Source organism: Meriones unguiculatus, chromosome 7 (genome assembly GCF_030254825.1).
Source record: "Meriones unguiculatus strain TT.TT164.6M chromosome 7, Bangor_MerUng_6.1, whole genome shotgun sequence".
Classification (NCBI taxonomy): domain Eukaryota; kingdom Metazoa; phylum Chordata; class Mammalia; order Rodentia; family Muridae; genus Meriones; species Meriones unguiculatus.
The window spans coordinates 110,266,514-110,286,702 of record NC_083355.1 but is presented as its reverse complement, the minus strand read 5'-3'; the positions used below and the strand labels follow the sequence as shown (position 1 = coordinate 110,286,702).

Genomic DNA, 20,189 nt, shown 5'->3' with positions numbered 1-20,189 from the left:
GATGCCACCAACCTGTGCCTCCGCAGAGAGGGCTTTGTGAGAAATAACTTTCTAAGTCCATGCTGCCACTGCAGGAGAAGTCTGAGCAGTGAGCTTGGCTGGGGAAGAGCAGGCAGTCAGGAACTGGGAGCTGTGACTTTGTCCCACAGTTGCAAACTGATCCTACATCAAGACTCCTACATTTACCACAGTCAAACAGATGTTGGGCAAGCCTCGGGCTAAATAATTTGTCTCTCTTGGGGTAGAGGTTCTGTTTTTGTACACTGACAGCTACTTCTAGGGCAGTCCTGACAGGAGAGACAGGTGTCTTTGATCCTGACTGTTTGGGCCCATCTCAAGTACTCAATAAAAGCTCGCCGCATTGTGTAATATCATGCTCCACTGAATATTCTCCATGCTAGAGACAAAATCATCTTAGAAGACACAGTGTATTGTTACCAAGAATATTTAGGGCATCAGAGCAGTAGCCTGGTCTTGGCTGCCCAGGAGTGAAGATGGCACACTGACCCTCAGTTGAAAAGCCCAGGTCTAGTTCCATCTGCCTAGGCCCACAGGGCCTGTTGTGGCCATTGCTCTGGACTTCTGGGAATGTGCGCAATCCCAGAAGCCTTTGGGGCACTCGGCAGGTTTATCCCGCTCACATGGACCATGCTTTGCCTTCAGCTGAAAGAACTAGCGAGGGTGTTTCAAATGATCTGGGTGCAGACGCCTGTGGGCGGCTGTGCCATCTGAGCCTTTGTGAAATGATCCATGAGAGACTGCAACAACCACGCTAATTAAGCCAATTAAAAGTACAAGCCAATTAATAAAGGCCAGAGCTAGAGTAGGCTGACTCCTCCAAAACACCTGTTGGTGCTGAAGCTCAGGGCAGTTTAAAAGACAAAACCCATAAAAACCACAGTTACATCAGTGTGTGTGTGTGTGTGTGTGTGTGTGTGTGTGTGTGTGACTTCTGTGTTAGAGGGAACTGGACTAACCTTACAACTTCTGTCTTTTTGCAGATTTTAGCAGGATTTTCCAGACACAAAATTTGCAACAAGTAGACAGACATATCCACGAACAAAAGAACTCACAGTGAGAAGGTGCAGGCACTAATGTGCTTGCCTCACAACGTGAAAAACTGAATTCAATCCCAGAAGCTGTGTGTAGAGAGTTGGGTGTGGCTCAGGTGCTGGTAATCCCAGTGCTGGGGAGGCTGAGACAGGGAGGTGCCTGGGAATCTCAGGGCAGCCAGCCTGGGCCCCTCCCCAGTAACAGGCCAGTGAGAAACCCCACCCACATCCCCGCTTCATGTCTGTTAATGGGATAAAAATACCTTGGCCCAAAGCAAGTTAGGGAGCAAAGAGTTTATTTGCCTCACAATACCAGGTTACAGTTGATTACTGTGGGAAAGTCAAGGCAGGAACTTAAAAGCATTGTATCTCCACTCAAGAGCAGAGAGAGACTAGAGGCATGGATTCTTGCCTTCTCTCAGCCAGAATTCTCCTCTCTTACACTGGACAGGACCCCTTGCCTAGGGAATAGTGCCACCCACAGTGGGATGGGTCTTCTTGGATCAGTTAACAAGGTAATTCCCCACAGACCTGCCCACAGGCCAACCTGATCTAGATAATTCCTCTTCAAGGCTTTTGCTTTTTTAAAAAAAAAAAAAAAAAAAACTCTTGATTTTTTACGTTAATTTTTGTGCGTTTTCAGCCTTTCACTTTTGCCGAAATTTTCTCCATTTCCACATACAGTTATATGACCCCACATGAGACTCACAACCTATACTCTAAGCAGCTTCGCTGTAGACATTTGAATGTGCTGAAGGGCCAGGCAGCAGCGGACTGAGCCTTGAGCGTAGGAGGGTCAAACCTGATTAAAGTCTCATTGAGGTGGTGTGTGCTGACCCAGGGAGGAGAGGATATGAGAAAAGCGTGGATTTCCATTCAAGTGATTATCTCTTTTAAGTCTTGCTGTCCGCAGGGACCACATGGTGACTAATGAATGGCCCTTAAAAGAGATGCAGTCTGGCTGGAGAGATGGCTCAGTGGTTAAAGCACTTGTCTGAGAGTGTGAGCACTGAGTCCAAACCCCCGGAACTCCCATAAATTCCAACTGGGAATGGCAGCCCCCCCTGTAATGCTGCCTCAGAAAGTGGAGAGAGGGGACCCTCAGGCAGGGCTGTCTGGCAAGACTTGCTGTATTGGTGAGCTCCATCTGGGTGTGACTGACAGCCCTCCCTCAGAATAAGATGGAAGAGTGGTCAAGGGTGGGTTTGCAGCTGTGGGTGGAGTCCTTCAGCTTGAGGTGCTTTGCAGACCCCTCGGACCACCCTGCACAGCCCCCAGAGGACTTGCAGATGTGAACGAGAGCCCCAGCTACCAGCTGCAGCGGCTGAGAGAGGTCTTCGACTCCAAGCCATCTGCCATCTCTCCTCAGCATCTCTGAAGTTACTCAGGCAGGGTGAAGCGTCAGGCCTGTCTCAATTCCTGACATATTTGTGCTAAGGTTCAAAAATATCTACTGCACAAAAGCTGCGGTGAAGGCCTGCCTGAACAGAGGCACTCAGGAAGGAATAAGAGTGTCACAGAGAAGGGGGCTAGGCACTCCACCAGGCAACATTTGTCTCCCACAGCCCACATTAATGAGGCTACTGGGGCAAGATCCAAAGAGGGTTTTCTGAGAGAATCGTGTTCTAAGGAAATTGCTTTATACAAACACCTGGGGATTTTCATAAAGCTGGGGACAGGGCTCAGCTGTAGAATGCAGGTCCTGCAAGCTCAGGGCTCTGGGCCCGATCCCAGTGTTAAGTCTTAAAGCCATGAAAGGAGGTGACACAGAGGGAGGGGACAGGACGACCACTCAAGCATCGTACCTACTGGCATTTGCACGGCCCTGTGTAGCTGCTCATTTTTCATCTATTTTCTTTATGCCGGAGCCACAGAGCAGTGCCCTAAGAATGCTAGGAACTGCTGTGTGCTTTCACACCTGCCTCCTCGCTTGCTTCTCTTGTCCAGACGTGTGCTGCGTGCTACTGTGGCCTCTGAACAGAGAAACTGAGGCTCAGCCAAGTCCAGTGCCTAGATCCGAGTGCCGAGAGGCAGAGTCAGGCCTGGGACTCGGACCTGTTTCCCATCTCAGGCACTCTCCCAGGCTCGGGGGTGGGGGGGTGGGGTTGTGTGTGTGGGTAGGCTGCCATTTGTGAGATGGTAAGACTTGCCGCCTAGGATGCCAGGCAGAATGGGAAAGGGAAGAAGGTTGCTGGCTCAAGACAGGAAGGTCACAGTGAAGCAGCCAATTTGTCTGACGCTTCCTGGTGACACACTGCTATATTTAGGCTGCAGACTCCCGAGACTTCTGGTAACTGACCACAGATCCCCTCCCTGCGCTGTGAGGCCAAGCATAGCAGAGCGTGGAGAGGTTCAGTGGCTTCCCACCAGCCCAGCAGAAGGAAGAACATGGCTACCTGCCTCCCCCTGAAGCCACTGCTTTGAGAGCTAGTGAGGCAACACCCCCCAGCCCCCATCACTGGAGATGCTGACACAGTGGGCTACTCGCCCTCGGTGATTTAAAACCTGATTGGGCATGTGAGATTTGGCCATCACGATGAAATGGTTTGTCAGAATTCACATCCAGGTTTCTAACTCCGTGTTCTAACCCAGGCCTGATGGTTTAGAGAGGCACTGGCATTTGTTCCCTAACCTGAGGGTCTCATAGAGAAAGGCAGATACGTGCAGAAAGAAAAACAAAAAAACCAAAAAAACACTGTATTTGTTCTGTGGGGGTGTGGCTCAGGTTGCCTGGCACATTCATTCTCAGTCTCACCAGACATCCTACTTCTTCACGCTTCCTTACCATGGCTGTTGGGGGCCAGTGGGGTGAGCTGTATGTATGGCCTGTCTGGGGGTGTTCCCATGGCTGTGCTTCCTAACATTGGGTGGCAGTCGTCCTGAGAGGATGAAGAGAGAGGAGTCAGTGACATCCTGCTCTCTGTGTGAAGCCACCTATGGCTGTTGGGGCTTGTCCGTGGTTGGGGTGCCCTAGGGCTCTGAAAGGAGGTGACACGGAGGGCTGCAGGGGAAGAGGAGCCTGCTTCATGCTGTGGGGCAGACAGCCCGGAGGCATCAGCTTTCTGGGACCTGCGATGTGCCTGCGTCCTGCTACCTCTTCCTGCTTTCCCGACATCTTTCTACAAGCTGCCGGACTACAGGCAGAGTGGACAGCACTCATCCTCAGCCATACCTCGCAGAAGCTAATCGAGTTTCAGGGTGTGAAGCCACCAGGGGTGTCCTTCAGAGCTTTGGCCCACATTTCTATCCCTGACCGAGCAAATGGTAGGTGGGATGTTCCAATGCAGCAAACAGCTCCCTCTCACTGGTGAAGACCAAACCCTCGGGAGTGGGGGTTGCGGGGGAGCGCACTCAGGTGCATGGAACTCTGGGGCAGCAGAGCTGTCTTCCCTGAGCCCTCCCAGCTGGCCCCTGTGGGCAGCAGAGCATCCTACTTTACCTGGCACCATCCTGGTTTCAGAACTGCAATCCTCCAGTCCTCTGACAGCTGTGACAGTTGGTCGTGGCACACTTGAGTGACTACCCTGACAGACGAGTATGGAGGTTTTGAGGGTCAGACCTTTCTTCAAATGCATCCCCAGGGCCTATGGGCTGCACCACAGCAGGGCAGGTGTCTCCATCCTTCCGGCTCTTCCTCCCCTAGTAAACTAAGAGGCACCTGAGATGTATACCAAAGACACATCCTCAGGGGTTGTAACAAAATGCCAAACGGAAAGCCAAGTGTGCCAGGACCTGGCACATGGCAGGCATTCTGCAGGGACGAAGGGTATTAGGAAGGTGAAGTTTGAGGGACAGAGCTGGACTCTTTGTGCTGGCAGGAAGTGCGGGCCCTCTAGGCCCACTAGGACATAGTCTGCTTCCCGGCACGCTTTGCTTTCATTGACATCTGTGCCTGACCTTATTTCATTCATTAAATATTTACCAGGTCCAGCCCTGGGCTGTGGCACAGCAAGATTGGTATATATGAAATGAAGGTCTTTGCTGTCAGGGAGCATCAGACAGAGCTCCTCAAGACAGAAGGCTGAACAGGGCTGAGGGGTGCAGGGGGGAGGAGGGCTGTGTGTGGGAAGCAGACGTTCTGTCTCAAGCTGTGGGCAGCTGCTTGCCTGGCGAGCTTGCTTTGTTATAGATTATTCAGTGAAAAATATGCTCTAGCCTTTACCTTGAGACAGAAATAAGCAGGACATTTTGTCAAGTTTCTTTAACTTGTCTGTGAGACCGTGGACCATGCCTGCCATACAGGAAGCTAGTCTTTGAAAACAAGCTTATCTGCTTCATGAACCCTGTCCTTGGATCAATGTGAACTGTGTTTACTTTGTCTTTAAAAAGGAATTGGAAAATGAACTTGGTGCTTTCAGTACTGACTGATAGCCCTCTCGAAACTATCCTAAATTATTCTGTCTCTTTCTCTTAACATGTCATTTCTCAGTCCCCACTCTCTGTCATGTCCTGAATTACCTACGTATGGCTGGTTCCGTCAGCTGTGTGGAAGGACATGGCCTTCCTTCCTTCCTTCCTTCCTTCCTTCCTTCCTCCCTCCCTCCCTCCCTCCCTCCCTTCCTCCCTCCCTCCTTCTCTCCTTTCTTTCCTTCCTTCCTTTGTCCTAGTTTTGGCACCAGTCTATCCAAGCCTTGACAACTCCCTCAGCCACTATCCTTTCTGCCCACATAGAATCATAGAATCTGGGTCTGAACAGGATTACGGCAGGGGAAAAAAAAATCATGTTTCTGAGCCTTAGATCTTCTTCCAGCACTCTGCAGTTGATTAGTCTTTACTGGCTCCTGTTCTTGGTCATAGCTTAGCAGCTCTTGCTTTGCCTGCATGGCTTTGGGTCCCGTCTTAAGGCCTTTGAGCTTATGGGTCTTTTCCTCTCAGATGGGTGTGTTCACTGGATTTCCCTTTGAGGGTGGCCTGATCCTGACTCATCTGTCCCTGCATCTTCTACCTGAGGGCTGAGTCCCTGCCTCCATGATGATGTCACTTCTTTTTGTCACTTGTGCTTCAAGATAGGGGTGAGTGACAGCATAGGGGATGTGGACTAGAGAAGCTGCTCTAGGCTCCTCAACACTCTCCTGACTGCCCATCTCCACAGCTCAGAACTCAGCATGCTGATTGATTGGCACAGCAGGGCCAGATGAACTTCTGCAGGAGGGAGAAGGAAGGGCAGGAAGTTAGAGAGGAGGAGGCAGCGGCGAATGTGGTGCCGCTGTGGCTGTGGCAGGGTGAACAGTGGAGCGCCCGGCATGGAAGAGCACATTAGTCACCCCTCAGGCCTCCCTTGGCACAGAAGCCCAGTCTTAATGCATTTCTAATCAGCTTCCAGAGCTGCATGTTGAGGCTACAGATGGGGGCTCCTCGTGGGACCTGCAGGGGCCAGGCTGAGTGGGAGGCAGCCATGCTGAGCCAGCCTCACTCTGCAGCATCTACTCCCCTTCCTCACCTTCTCCTTTCCAAGGGGCTTCCCAGGGTCTTAATGTTGGGACAGAAGCCTAAAGAAACTCAGGTTTAACCAGGTGGGGGGTTGGTTACTTATAATCCCAGCATATGGAAAGTGGAGGGAGGAGGATTGCAAATTCTAGGGCAGTCTGGCCCACTTAAAACACCCCTCCGTAATCCTATCTAGACCCAGCCCCATCACTGAAATGCAACCCTGCTGGATTCCTGATATAGCCTCAACATCTGGATCAGACACCAGCCCCGCAGCCTCTTCTGGAATGTCCAGTCACAGGACACAAGTGCGCACACATACATACACACACACACACACACACACACACACACACACACACACACACGGAAGAACCCAAGTGGCCAAAACAAGCAGCATGCACATGGGTTTAGATCTCCAACTCGGGTGTCAGACTCTTGCGTCCAGTGTAACAATCTGAGCTTCTTGAGTTGTGTGTCCTTCAGAAAGAGAAGCTCATGTCCGGGGTTCCAGAGTGGATCCAGTGTACATTTCTTTACCACAATGGGAGAAAGATGGGTAGAAATACAGATGCTAAAATCATAGGGTTAAGAAATTCTGCTTCCAGTCCAGATCGGGTCACTGGGACCGAATCTACTCACTCAACTGGAAAAACAAACAAACAAACAAACAAACAAACCATAATCAGCATATGAAAAAATAATCTTCAGGACTTTGGTGTCAAGGAGGTAAGGCTTTAGTATGGAGAGAGAGAGAGAGAGAGGCATGGTGATCCCTGGAAGTCTGCAGAGGGCGCTCGTGGTCCCCACACACTGTGGCTGGTGAGTCATGTGTGTTCGGACAGAGTCTGTCAAATGGAGAGCAGCAAACAGTGCCTGGTGCCCACACAAAACCACCACCCCTCCTTCTTCCCGTCAGCCACTTTGTGGATCTCATAACTCACAGGGCAGCAGGAGGAATGGCCAGCTTCACTAGCCACAATAGTTACGATCAGACTAAATATGGCAATGGTAATGCCTAGCAAATCTTAGAACAATCCATGAAGAATCCGAGCTCTTCCCAAATGAGTGGTCTTCATCCAGAATAAAGATAAAGAATATTTAGAGAATCCAGAAAGGTGTGGTGGTGCACACCTTTTAACCCCAGTGCTAGGGGAGGCAAAGGCAGGTGAAGCTCAGAGTTCAAAACCAGCCTGGTCTACAGAGCGAGTTCCAGGACACCCAGAACTACACACACACACACACACACACACACACACACTTGTCTTAAAAAGAAGAGAGAGAGAGAGAGAGACAGAGAGAGAGAGAGAAGGAGGGAGTGAGAGAGAGAGAGAGCAAGCTTGGTACCTGACCAAGAAGGACCAGAAATACAAGGAGATGCATCCCAAAGCAGGAGGTGAGGGGTTCACTCAAACTCAACCCAGCCTAACAAAAACTGAAGAATTAGTGTGAGAGGACATTTAAAACAGGTGCTACATTTGTGTTTCACTCATTTTAAGAGGCTTAGGTAAACATTGAACATGTTAAGAAAAATGCAAGATAATTTTTTAAAGGGCACAAATTAAGTGCTAGAGACAATAGCCACAGTCTCTGAGATAGTAACGCTCTGGGTGGCCTTGCCATTAGTTTAAAGATGGCAGAATCAAATGATGGTGATCCTGAGGATGTGTCAAAACAGCTGCTCAAACAAAACAGAGAGAAAAAGAACAGAACACCAATGTGCTGTGAAAAAAATTGAGGCAGTCTAATATAGGCATGAAGAGTTTCTAAAGCACTGATGCCAGAAAAGTTTCCAAATGTGATGAAAATACAATCTGCACGTGCATCTTCTGATTTATTTTATTTTTGTGCATATTTATGTGGGGCTGGTGTGTGTACATGTGATTGCAGTACCCACAGAATCTGGAAGACAGTATCGGAGTTGGAGTTACAGGGGGTTATGAGTAGCCAGATGTGGGTGTTGGGAACCAAACTGGAGTCTTCAGGAAGAGCAACTCTTTACTGCTGAACACCTCTCCGGCTCCCTGCACACACATTTGAAATTTCAATCACCAGAAACAGGAGGAGGACTGCACAAAGGTACATCTTCAAATTTCTCAAAACCAGGGAGAAGAATCAACTCTTAAAAGCAGCCTTAGGGGAAAAAGAGGATCTACTTAGAGGAACAGAATACAGACAGCAGAAGATTTTCTCTGGAAACAACACAAGCAAGAGGTAAAGCCATATTTTTAATTAAACTGCCAACTAAGAATGCTCAGACATACAAAAGCTGAAAGAATTCACCCAGAAATTCAGTAGCACTAGACATGTCAAAGCCCTTCCAGGCAGAGAGAAAATGATGCCCCAAAGAAACAAGACTCCATGCAAAAGAAACAAAAGACCTCAGTAGTAATTACCACATGGAAAAAATACATAAGGTTTCCCCTTATTATTCAAATAAACTGAAGAAAACTTATTTGTAACAAAGATAGTAATAATGTTGGTTTATAATATTTATAATATAATAATTATAGTTTATAACTTACATATAAGTAAATGTGTAAACCACCACAGTGCAAAAACTGGGAGGGAAGAGAGAGAAGCATACTACTGTAAACATTCACTCTACAAGTGGGCTAAGAGCTAAAGATCTTTAATGCAAATCCTACGTAACTATTAAAATATAAAAACAAAGAGTTGTGTCTAAGGAGATAACATAGGAACAAAAATTTCTCATTTCAAAAGAAGGTAGAAAGCAGGAACAAAGAACAGATGGAAAAATAGAAAACTGTGCAATATATCATACACTTAAGCCTCACCATATCAACAAATACATTAAATGTGAATGGTTTAAATACTTCAATTAAAGGGCAGAGAACTTATCCCCCCAAACCTACAGACTTTTTTTTTATAGCAGGTTCATTTATCAACAATATAACCTGCCATCAACCAAGATGGGTAAGCAAATGGTTCATCCAAAATGACTGTTAGCCAATGCTAAAAAAGAGTGAGCTACCACGCCATGAAATGACACGGAAAGTTTGGGGTGAGGACACACACACTTGAACAAACTATGGAGACAGTAACAGATGACTGGGATCTTTTGCCAAGAACTGAGGGTGGGAGAGAAAAGACAGAGCACTGAGGATGTTTGGGGGCAGTGAAAATACTCTGCATGATACTATCATGAAGGATGCATGTCATCATACATGTGTCCAAATACATGGAATGTCCAATACCAAGAGTAGTGCAAACTGTATGCTTTGGCTAAAGATGAGACATCAACACAAATTCTCCACTGTGTCCCAAGAACACTCTAGTGATGGATGCTGATGATGGGAGAGGCTCTGCATGCCAGACAGAGGGAATATGGGAATCTTTACACTCCCCTTCCAGCTTTTCTGTGAACCTTTAACTTCTCAGAACCAATTTCAACCACCACCACTGCCATCACCACCACTACCACCACCACTAACCACAACACCACCCCCACCACCAAAAATTTAAATAAAAACAGGTAACAGAATACCCATACTTGCTTCCTCGCTGTAATACCATGGGAAGGTGGCCTTACCTCTGTTTCCTGATTGGTACAATGCATCCCCACAGAACCCATCTGGTGGGATTCCCTGTGTGGTTAGGTACCCTGCCTGGTACCATGTAAATGTGGGATAAATAGCAGCCATGATGGGAAGGGACTCTTGTGATGGAAGAAGCTAGGGTTTGGCTCAATAGCAAGGCGGGGCACATAGAAGCTGATATATAAGCAATAATCATTGGTGGGTGCACACTCCCATACCTGTTCTTTACGCTCCGTGAAGTCCTGGGTTTTAAAATACTGTCTAGAAATTTGACCCAGAAAAATGTCTGCGATTCTTTTGCCTTTGTTAATTGCTCATTATACCCCTGCAGAAATGATGCCACAGCTTCTCCTGAGGAGGGTCTTATGAGAATGCCCAAATATTTACTAGGTTTTTTTCAGTGAAGATTTGAAGGAGAAAGGTCCTCTGGCTAGAAACATCTGAGATAACTGAAAATTTGTATTTTTTTAATGACAATTCTCACTTTAAGAAAACGGGCTTTTGGGGGCACCAAGGTCCTTGCGCCTACAGAGCACTAGGGAACCAGGGATGTTGAATACTCAGAGGTTCTCCTCAAAGGAGGAACTGCCTGTTTTCTGCCCAGAAGGCTGGGAGTGGATACTATTAATGACCTGGTGACGTTTCGCTATAGAGGCAGACCTCACCCAAATCCCCCAAAATGTTTATCCCAGACCCTCCCTCCCTAGATTCATGGTCCATGCCTTCCCACCTCCCTGGACGTGCAGGCTGAGCCACATGGATAATTGGGGCTGGTCCCCTCCCTCTGCATCTAGACTGTCATAGGGCTTTCTCAATCAGGATGATGCAGTTTCACAGACACTGCAGGACATCTGAGGCCAGGGCCTAAGGAGCCTAAGGTACCTTCTACCTGGGACCCCTGGACCCCACTTTAGTGGGAGCCAGTGCTGCATAGGGTATAGGCAGACTGAGAACTCTGTGCCAGGAGGAGGTCCAAGCTGCTAAAAATAAACCCTGCAGAGTGGAATACCACATAGAGAGGGTGGCCATCTGGGGAGGTGTGCAGAAGCCATGAGCTGGATGCCTAGATGTCAGGCCACCAAGGCCACTGCAGCAGATACCTACCTAGCAGACTCCTTCTTGAATTTTGTCCCACAAAACTGTCAGCAGTTTACATGACTCCTTTTGATCTCTTAGCAACCTCAGTAGTCAACAGTAACTGAGCAGCCTGGGCTGTTTCCTACAGATTTCAAATTAATCATTAGCATCTCAAATCCAATCTGGAGGCTGGAGAAATAGCTCAACAGCAAGCATAAGGATCTGAGTTGGAGACCCAGAACCCACCTAACAAGGCAGGCACAGTAACACATGCTAACAATCCCAGTGTTGGGGAGGTAGAGACAGAAAGACCCCCGAGGCCCACTAGCCTCTTGTTCTCACAGTGACCTCTTGTAGCCCACAGTTCTCTTGGTGAATTGGTGAGCCTTAGGTTCAGCGAAAGACCTTGTATTAAAAGCTAAGGTAGAAAGCAACTGAAAAACACTCACTCATGACCTCTAGCCTCCACATTTATAAACAACACACACACACACACACACACACACACACACACACACACACACACACACAGCATGTGAATATCACCATTTCTACTTTCTCTAAAACACACACGTACTACCCGGGCCTGTGTGTGTGTTCCTGGCACAAGTGAGAACTGCAGCATGGGGGCTTGCATCTCCCATACCTCCAGGTCAGGCCCCTACTCTTCAAGGCACCCGTCACCACCCTGCTCCTGTCCATGAAGCCACCCAGTTGGCCCCAGGCTCCTTAGCCCTGTCTCCTGGTCCTTCATCACCTGTCCCTCTGTCCCAATGAATGGCTCATAGTAATTCCTAATGGAAGCATCATAAGGACACAAAATCCCCAGGTTGGCTCTAGGGAATCAGGACCCAGCTCTGGGCTAGCTCTTAAGCAAGTGAACCCTAACTTCCAACAGTTCCCGCAACCTGCCCTTCTTTGGGGGTGACCCATCTCTTCATGTTCTACCCACGTGTAAATGCTTGTGGAAAACAGTCACTACCATCATAGATGGAGGTGGGTTTAGCAGAGCTGGAACTGGGGTGAGGAGAGAAGCTGGAAGGATGTCAGAGGCTGCCTTCCTCTCTGCATCCAACAGAAGCTGGTGTTCCCATGGTTACAAGACAAACTGATCATTACTAACTAACCTTGGGGCTGGCTAGAGCATCCATAGTTGCCATGGTGATTTTCCAGCACCTGTGGGCAGGGCCTGTAGGAGTCTGGATGGGGGGGGAGGGGTGTTTTTGTTTTTGTTTTTGTTCTTTTGTAATTCATATTTCACTTGGTCAGTTTGTTCCTGCCAACAGATGGCATTGATTATGTGCTCAGCACCGTGCTAGCTGGAAGGCAGAAAAATATGAACGAGCACATCAATGGAAGACACACTAAGGTTTGTTGAGGACCTACTGTGTGTGAACTCTTGCAAGTCCTGTTAGCCTGGAGTTCTACAGATCAGAATGCCACCTGTCATGGAGAGTGAATAATTTACCCAAGGGCATGCAGTCTGTGAGGAAGGAAGCTGGTTTTGAACCTAGACCGTAGGATCTACAGAGGTTCTGTGTTTTCCCCTCCTGGCTTCACCCTAGGGACACATTCCAAGGTGGCTCCTCTCTTCTCTTCCTCTGGAGGTGCTGGCACCATGGTACCTCCTGCGTAGCACAGGTTTGGTTCTACTCAGGATTGCTTCCTCCTGCTATAGATCTGTCTCACTGTCCCCATAGGATGAGAAGAGGTATGTTTTTTTAAATCTGTAGGACACAGCAGTGTGTGGGAGTGAGCACTCAGCCTGTATACACCTGGTGTGTGTGCAGTGTGTGTGAGAGAGAGACCTCATTTCCTCTGCCCACTCTCATCTGTCAGTCAGTGCCTGCAGAGCGATGTTGGCACACTACTTACTTCTTTAGCACCCTGTGTCACATACCCTGTCAAGCACTAGGACAGGAGTGCTGAGGGACAGAGTGGGGTGGGCCCCTCTTTCTGGGTGGTTATAAGGTATTGGTCAGACCAGGATCCAGCAAGAAAAATAGATATGTGCTAGACTCAGCACGGAACAAGCACATAGTAGGTCTCCAGAAAGTATTAGATGGTTGGAGGAGGGTGAAATGAGATGTGTGCTTGTGAAAAGGCACTCATACCAACAGAGGGTGAATGCAAGATGTCAAATGTGAATGCTGTCACCAGAACTTTGAGAAGGAGGCAGTGGACATATTGGGAGGATAGGCAGATGGTGATCCAGGTTGGCTCCCAGGGGTCCTAGGCCATATCTTGTCTTGTCCCACAATCCACTATGGGCTTGACATGCACAAAATCTCCCACTCACTCCATGAACAAAATGAGTACCGTCTTGTCTCAAAGGTGAGGAGTTTGCTCACTGGAGAGGAAACTGCTCACTGACTAACGGGAGGGTCTCCAGATTCACTGTCGGTTGAATTGTGTCTCCTCAAGAAAAAATGTCCTAACCAAGCACCTTTACTTTTAAAAGTCTCTGTATATGTGCAGAAGGGTTCAAGATAAGCTGCCCGGGAGACTTTCACTGGGGACCAAGTGGGAACACAGCAGAAAGAGTGAAGACGCCACGCCAGTACAGAAGCAGGGGCTGGAGTGAAGTGTGTGGAGACCAAGGGACACCAGCCATGGCAGGGAACAGACCTCTTTCCAGGCCTTTAGTGGCAAAGGGTAGGTGGGCATCTGTGTGAGAACCTCTGGCCTCAGAGCTGAAGGACAAGAAAGTCTTTTGTTTTAGCTGGCTGTCTACTCCTCTGCTCCTTCAAGGACTTGTTTAAATTAAACTTGAACAGAAACGTAATGCATTGTTTATCTGAGAAAATGAGAGGTTCCCTGAGGCGGATTCTGGAAGGGCCCACTGTACCCCCACTTCTTGGTCTGCTCTGTCCATCCACATGCTGGCTGGCTGGAGGGGTGACATGGTGAGATGGTCCTGGATGAGTACAGGGGCCTCCACGCTCCTGCTTGTGGAGGAGGTGGCGGAACTTCCAGGCTAACCCGGGTTCCTCCCAGTCTGAACAGTGGGAAGAACAAAGCATCCGCCGGCCTGCAGGGGACAGTCTAAGGAGAGAGACTCTCACATTTGGAGCAAATTCTTAGCTTCAGTATTTTAAGCTCTGACATCAATATCATGTTTGGGACTTTTCAGGGCCACATGTCTCTTTATGACCTAAGACTGGCCAGAGAGCCAGTGACCTGCCTCAACCAAAGACAGGGAGGGGATCCTGCTGGCTGACTGTGTACTTCAGGTCTCCATCTTGACGGGACACTGGAAATGCTACTGTGGTGTGGATACTGGGTGGGCCTAGGGGCAAGGGTTAGGACACTTCTAAAGCCCCTAGGGGATCCTAAGGTCAGGAAAAATTGATTATTACAGGCCAGACACCACTCAAGGTAGAGACAGTCTAAGTTAGAAGCATGGCTGAGTTCTCAAACATGCTTGGCCCAAAGTGCCTGGGAAAGTGCGGCCCCTGTCACAAACCCTATGGGGATGGCCACCGGCTCAGCACACAGCAGAATCTTTCCACCAACACAAACATCCCAGCAACATCAGTCACATTCCCTGCAGGGCTTCCCCTAGAGTACACCAGTCCTGGTGGCTTCTCAGGACACAATCTCGGAAGTTCCTACTTGTCACCAATACAACATGCTCAGGATCTAGAAAGTCACTACAGGCAGCCTGGGTTTGAAGGAGAGGATCCTTCCAGGTTTGAAGGAGCAGATCCCAGCTCCTGAAGGGAAGGAATGGATGGAAGAATGGGTACAATTATCTGGGCTCCATCCTAGAGATCTGTGACCCTCCCTCTTTCCCCAGCCCTGAGGTCTTGGTAGCCCTGCCCATCCGATCACCTCTGGCTACAGAGAAATGGATGTCTTGGACATCCACAATTTCTAGAGCTTCTGGGATCCAGGGACTGTGAGGGACCGTGTGGTGAGATGGCCAAATGTCCAGGCTGCTGTCCAAGGGCTTGAGGCTGAGCCTCTCCTATGGCCCCTCTCAGTCTGCTACAGAGCATGAAGAATACACCTCTGCATGGGGTAAGATGTCTGCACTGCACAACTGATGGGCTGTTATCTCAACACTTATTTTTTGCAGCCCCAAACCCTTCGGGAGGCTTATACTCTCTAGGGCACGTTAAGCTGCAGACAGGAATCCTTTGTAGCGTTAGCTGTACCTGAAGGCAGGAAGCCCGGGTCTGGAGTCAGGTGGATCTGGTCACATTTCTATACCAGTGAACAACACTCCAGACCCTGCCCATTCCACCAGCTTCCATTCACTCTCCAAGGAGTGGGGGAGGGGGCACATAGCCGAGGCTTTAACTATATGCCATGTCTGTGCCGTAGACCCCACAAAGGCTCCCAGTGCTATCTGATTCAACCCAAACTTCTCAACGGCCAGTCAGCATCTTCCATAACTTGGTCCTGACCCCCGTCTCTCTCAGACCCACGCTGTCTCCTGTCCTCTAGCTCTCTGAAGGGCCCTGAATTGTCCTGGGCTTCTCTACCTCCACGCCACTTCCTTGAGAAGGCTCCTTCCCAGGCTCCTTTGGGACCATCTGCCTATCCTCCCAATATGTCCACTGCCTCCTTCTCAAAGTTCTGGTGACAGCATTCACATTTGACATCTTGCATTCACCCTCTGTTGGTATGAGTGCCTTTTCACAAGCACACATCTCATTTCACCCTCCTCCAACCATCTAATACTTTCTGGAGACCTACTATGTGCTTGTTCCGTGCTGAGTCTAGCACATATCTATTTTTCTTGCTGGATCCTGGTCTGACCAATACCTTATAACCACCCAGAAAGAGGGGCCCACCCCACTCTGTCCCTCAGCACTCCTGTCCTAGTGCTTGACAGGGTATGTGACACAGGGTGCTAAAGAAGTAAGTAGTGTGCCAACATCGCTCTGCAGGCACTGACTGACAGATGAGAGTGGGCAGAGGAAATGAGGTCTCTCTCTCACACACACTGCACACACACCAGGTGTATACAGGCTGAGTGCTCACTCCCACACACTGCTGTGTCCTACAGATTTAAAAAAACATACCTCTTCTCATCCTATGGGGACAGTGAGACAGATCTATAGCAGGAGGAAGCAATCCTGAGTAGAACCAAACCTGTGCTACGCAGGAGGTACCATGGTGCCAGCACCTCCAGAGGAAGAGAAGAGAGGAGCCACCTTGGAATGTGTCCCTAGGGTGAAGCCAGGAGGGGAAAACACAGAACCTCTGTAGATCCTACGGTCTAGGTTCAAAACCAGCTTCCTTCCTCACAGACTGCATGCCCTTGGGTAAATTATTCACTCTCCATGACAGGTGGCATTCTGATCTGTAGAACTCCAGGCTAACAGGACTTGCAAGAGTTCACACACAGTAGGTCCTCAACAAACCTTAGTGTGTCTTCCATTGATGTGCTCGTTCATATTTTTCTGCCTTCCAGCTAGCACGGTGCTGAGCACATAATCAATGCCATCTGTTGGCAGGAACAAACTGACCAAGTGAAATATGAATTACAAAAGAACAAAAACAAAAACAAAAACACCCCTCCCCCCCCATCCAGACTCCTACAGGCCCTGCCCACAGGTGCTGGAAAAGCCCTGTTTATTTTGTCAAATCACCATGGCAACTATGGATGCTCTAGCCAGCCCCAAGGTTAGTTAGTAATGATCAGTTTGTCTTGTAACCATGGGAACACCAGCTTCTGTTGGATGCAGAGAGGAAGGCAGCCTCTGACATCCTTCCAGCTTCTCTCCTCACCCCAGTTCCAGCTCTGCTAAACCCACCTCCATCTATGATGGTAGTGACTGTTTTCCACAAGCATTTACACGTGGGTAGAACATGAAGAGATGGGTCACCCCCAAAGAAGGGCAGGTTGCGGGAACTGTTGGAAGTTAGGGTTCACTTGCTTAAGAGCTAGCCCAGAGCTGGGTCCTGATTCCCTAGAGCCAACCTGGGGATTTTGTGTCCTTATGATGCTTCCATTTGGGAACAACCCTCCATATTCAGTCTGGCTTCTGAAGTGACATTTTAAACAGACTTTCACCACAGGGGTGAAGTTTGGAGAACAGAAAGTGTCCCTTCAGACATCACTCCCCAAAACAAGAGGCAGTGATTGGGGTCCGTGACACACCCAGGAGACAAAAGGGTGACTTCCTCATCACTCTGCTCCCAACACAACCACAGAAGGTGAAATGTCTGATTTGTGAATCAGGACTGTGGTCCAGTCAAATGTAACCTCTTCCACCGTCGCTGTGGTCAGCTCGGGGTCTCCCCAGGGGCCACACACGACCCCAGAAAAGGGCGTGTGTCTTTGTTCTGGCTCAAGAGAACACCTAAGATCATAATTCCAGGAGATCCTCCAGCAGCAGAGACCAGGCAGACCACCGAGGGGTCATTTGTCTGTCTGCTTCCAGGACAATCTTTTGTGTGTGTGTGTTGGGGGTGGTGGTGCTGGTGGTCCCCTGTTCAAACCCAGCACAAAGCAAAAATGGATCGAACCATTCATCTCTGTCACAAAGCCCTGTCACGGCAGGGACTAAAATCCCACCCACGGTGGGGAGGAAGGTAGGGTTCCCCGAGGGCACCAACAAGTGACAGAGTGCCAGCGCCAAGCAAAACCAGAGTGGGAAGAGCAGCTTCCCCTCTGCCAGTCCGGGGGCTCCAGAGCAAACAGCGGGTGGGGGAGGGGCAAGGAGGGGGGACTCCAGCTGCCCAGACTCCTCGGAGCTGTCTTGCTCCTAAGCGGGTGCTCAATAGAGTCATCTCTATTGTACCCTTCCGTGTGAAAGGGCCACGGGCCACTCCACCCAGGACAGCCAAGTTCCTGTCCCGGGTACACGCCCCAGGTGGGGCTGCTCGGCTTGGGACAAAGGACCTCGCCACGAATGCTAGAGCTCCGTCGGGAATGACAGCGAGGCTGGGGTCCTGCAAACTTGGCGACCCCAGGGCTCCTGGGGAAGATTCCAGATTACCTGCGCGGCCATAAAAGAAAGATCCATGGTGTCGCTGCTGGCGTGGCTGCCGCTGCTGCCTGCGCTCCAGTTTTCGCTGCTGCTGCTGCTGCTGTCGCCTCTGTCGCTGCTGAGGGTCCAGCCTCCCGCACAGCTATCAGGGAGAGGGCGGAACAGCGAGCAGGTGCCTCGGGCCCCTGCGACCCTGACCTCAGCAACCTCGGCGCAGCGGCGCCGCTTTTTCTCGCAGCGTCCTCCCTGGCTCCAGGCTCAGACTCCAGACGCCGCCTGGAGAGGGCGGGAGACCCCGGGCGCGGCGCCCCTGCACGTGACCACTCCCAGCCCCACCCCTGGGGGCGGGCCCAGCAGGACCCCTGATTTCTAGCAAACGTCCCTCTGCCCTGGCCAAAAGGGGAAACCGAGGGCTGGGCGGGACAGCTGGGTTGGTGAGCCAGCCTCCAACCCAAATCCAGCGAGGTGAGTGCTCTTCCCAGAGCACCTGACTCCATCCCTCCTGGGTCCTCCAACAGAGCTTTCCTGGGCTTGTTTGTGTAGACAGACCGAGTCCTGCTCCCAGACTCCTGAGTACTTGGCTCTTGAACTGGGCAGAAAGAAGCGGAAAGTCTATAGTTTTTTCTGTATCGTGTGGTTTGGGTAAATCAGTGTTTGGTTGAGCCTGGGTATCCTCATTTGCAGAGTGGGAGTGGGGTTTGTTTCCTCCCTTGCTTTATGGCTCTTTAACTCTTCGGGGCTCAGCTCTTCCTTATTTCCCTGCCTCTGGCACCCACTGCTTCTGCACCCTTTCAGCCCAAGTACTGGCCTCCAGTCTCAGTGTCCAGAATCACCACCTCGGGTCCCATCTCTCTGTGGCACTGGCTCTCCCTAATGCTGAGACCTTTTAATGCAGTTTCTCATGTTGTGGTGACCCCCCAATCATAAAAAAATATTTTTGTTGCTACTTCATTACTATAATTTTGCTACTGTTATGAATTATAATGCAAATGTCTGATATGTTGGATATCTGATATGGGGTTCTTGTGAAAGGGTCATTCAGCCCCCAAGAGGTCGAAACCCAGAGGTTGAGAACCACTGCTCTATGGTCTGGGAGGTCCTCAGCCTACTCAGAACCGTCACACTCCACTGTTTCTCTGCACATCCATCAGGAAGACCTACACCCGCAGAAGTGTGTGTGTGTGTGTGTGTGTGTGTGTGTGTGTGTCGGACAACTTAAAGAACCATCTCCCCCACCCGCCCCACCCCAACATGGTCTAAGAGAAAGAATAAAGCGGATGGCCCAGCCATTAAAGGCTCACAATTAGGAAGAATAACGAATGGTCTTTAAGCCCCAAGGGCAGCTCTCTTAAGCTTTCTTGCGGGCTCCATTGCCTCTGTTCTCCTCTTCTTAAAGCTCCACCCGACTTAAACCTTTATGGGATGAAGACTCCCTCTGGGATGCATTCTTCCCTACCTCCCATTTCAGTCACACCATGTCTGTGTCAGTGGTGATCCATGCCACCAGTTACATGCTGGTATTTGCATGCTATCCAGGCTCTCTCCTAGAGAGTAATGCTTCCACGTACCTCCCCACTGGTTTTTTTCTTTTTTCTTTACCTCCCACTGGTTTTTTTCTCCGTCTCTGTAATTTTATCATGTCAGGAAAGTTCTATAAACGGAATCATGACTAATAACCCTCTGGAGTAAGTGTCAGCCAGCCTGGTTACCTGGAGATTCATCCCAGGCTGTTGTGATAGCAACAGTTGGTCCCTTTTTATTGCTGGGTAGTATTTTATTTTATTGATATAGCACCGTTAGTTTAGCCGCACATTTGTCAGAGGACACCTGAGATGTTTCTGTTCTTTGGTGTTTACGAAAACAGCTGTTTACACACATTTATGTCTGAAGTTTTATATGCACACGTCCTTCACCCATTCCCACAGAAGTGGTCCTGGAGCAATGTCACATCTACAGTATGCCCCATAGATCAGGGCCTTGCATGGCTCCTTGGCCTGCAGGCCTGGCCTTGCCCACTGAAAAATACAGACTCCTCCCTACGGGGCTCTGGAGGAAGAGAGAGGCTGGGTGGAGGCAACCCAGTTGTTTTATTTCTGTTTTGCAAACCCAGATCCCTTAGCATCCTG

The 20,189-nt window shown here is 49.6% G+C and overlaps 1 protein-coding gene across 1 annotated transcript in view; it reads right to left on the bottom strand.

The window, feature by feature from the left end:
- The window catches only part of C7H14orf132 (chromosome 7 C14orf132 homolog), a 33,599-nt gene extending 15,150 nt beyond the window's left edge, over nt 1-18,449 (bottom strand). The window contains exon 1 of the mRNA XM_060388125.1: nt 18,073-18,449. Coding sequence (XP_060244108.1) covers nt 18,073-18,099 — 27 coding nt within the window. The 5' untranslated portion in view covers nt 18,100-18,449. The remainder of the gene's footprint in view (nt 1-18,072) is intronic.
- Between the last annotated feature and the right edge of the window lie 1,740 nt (nt 18,450-20,189).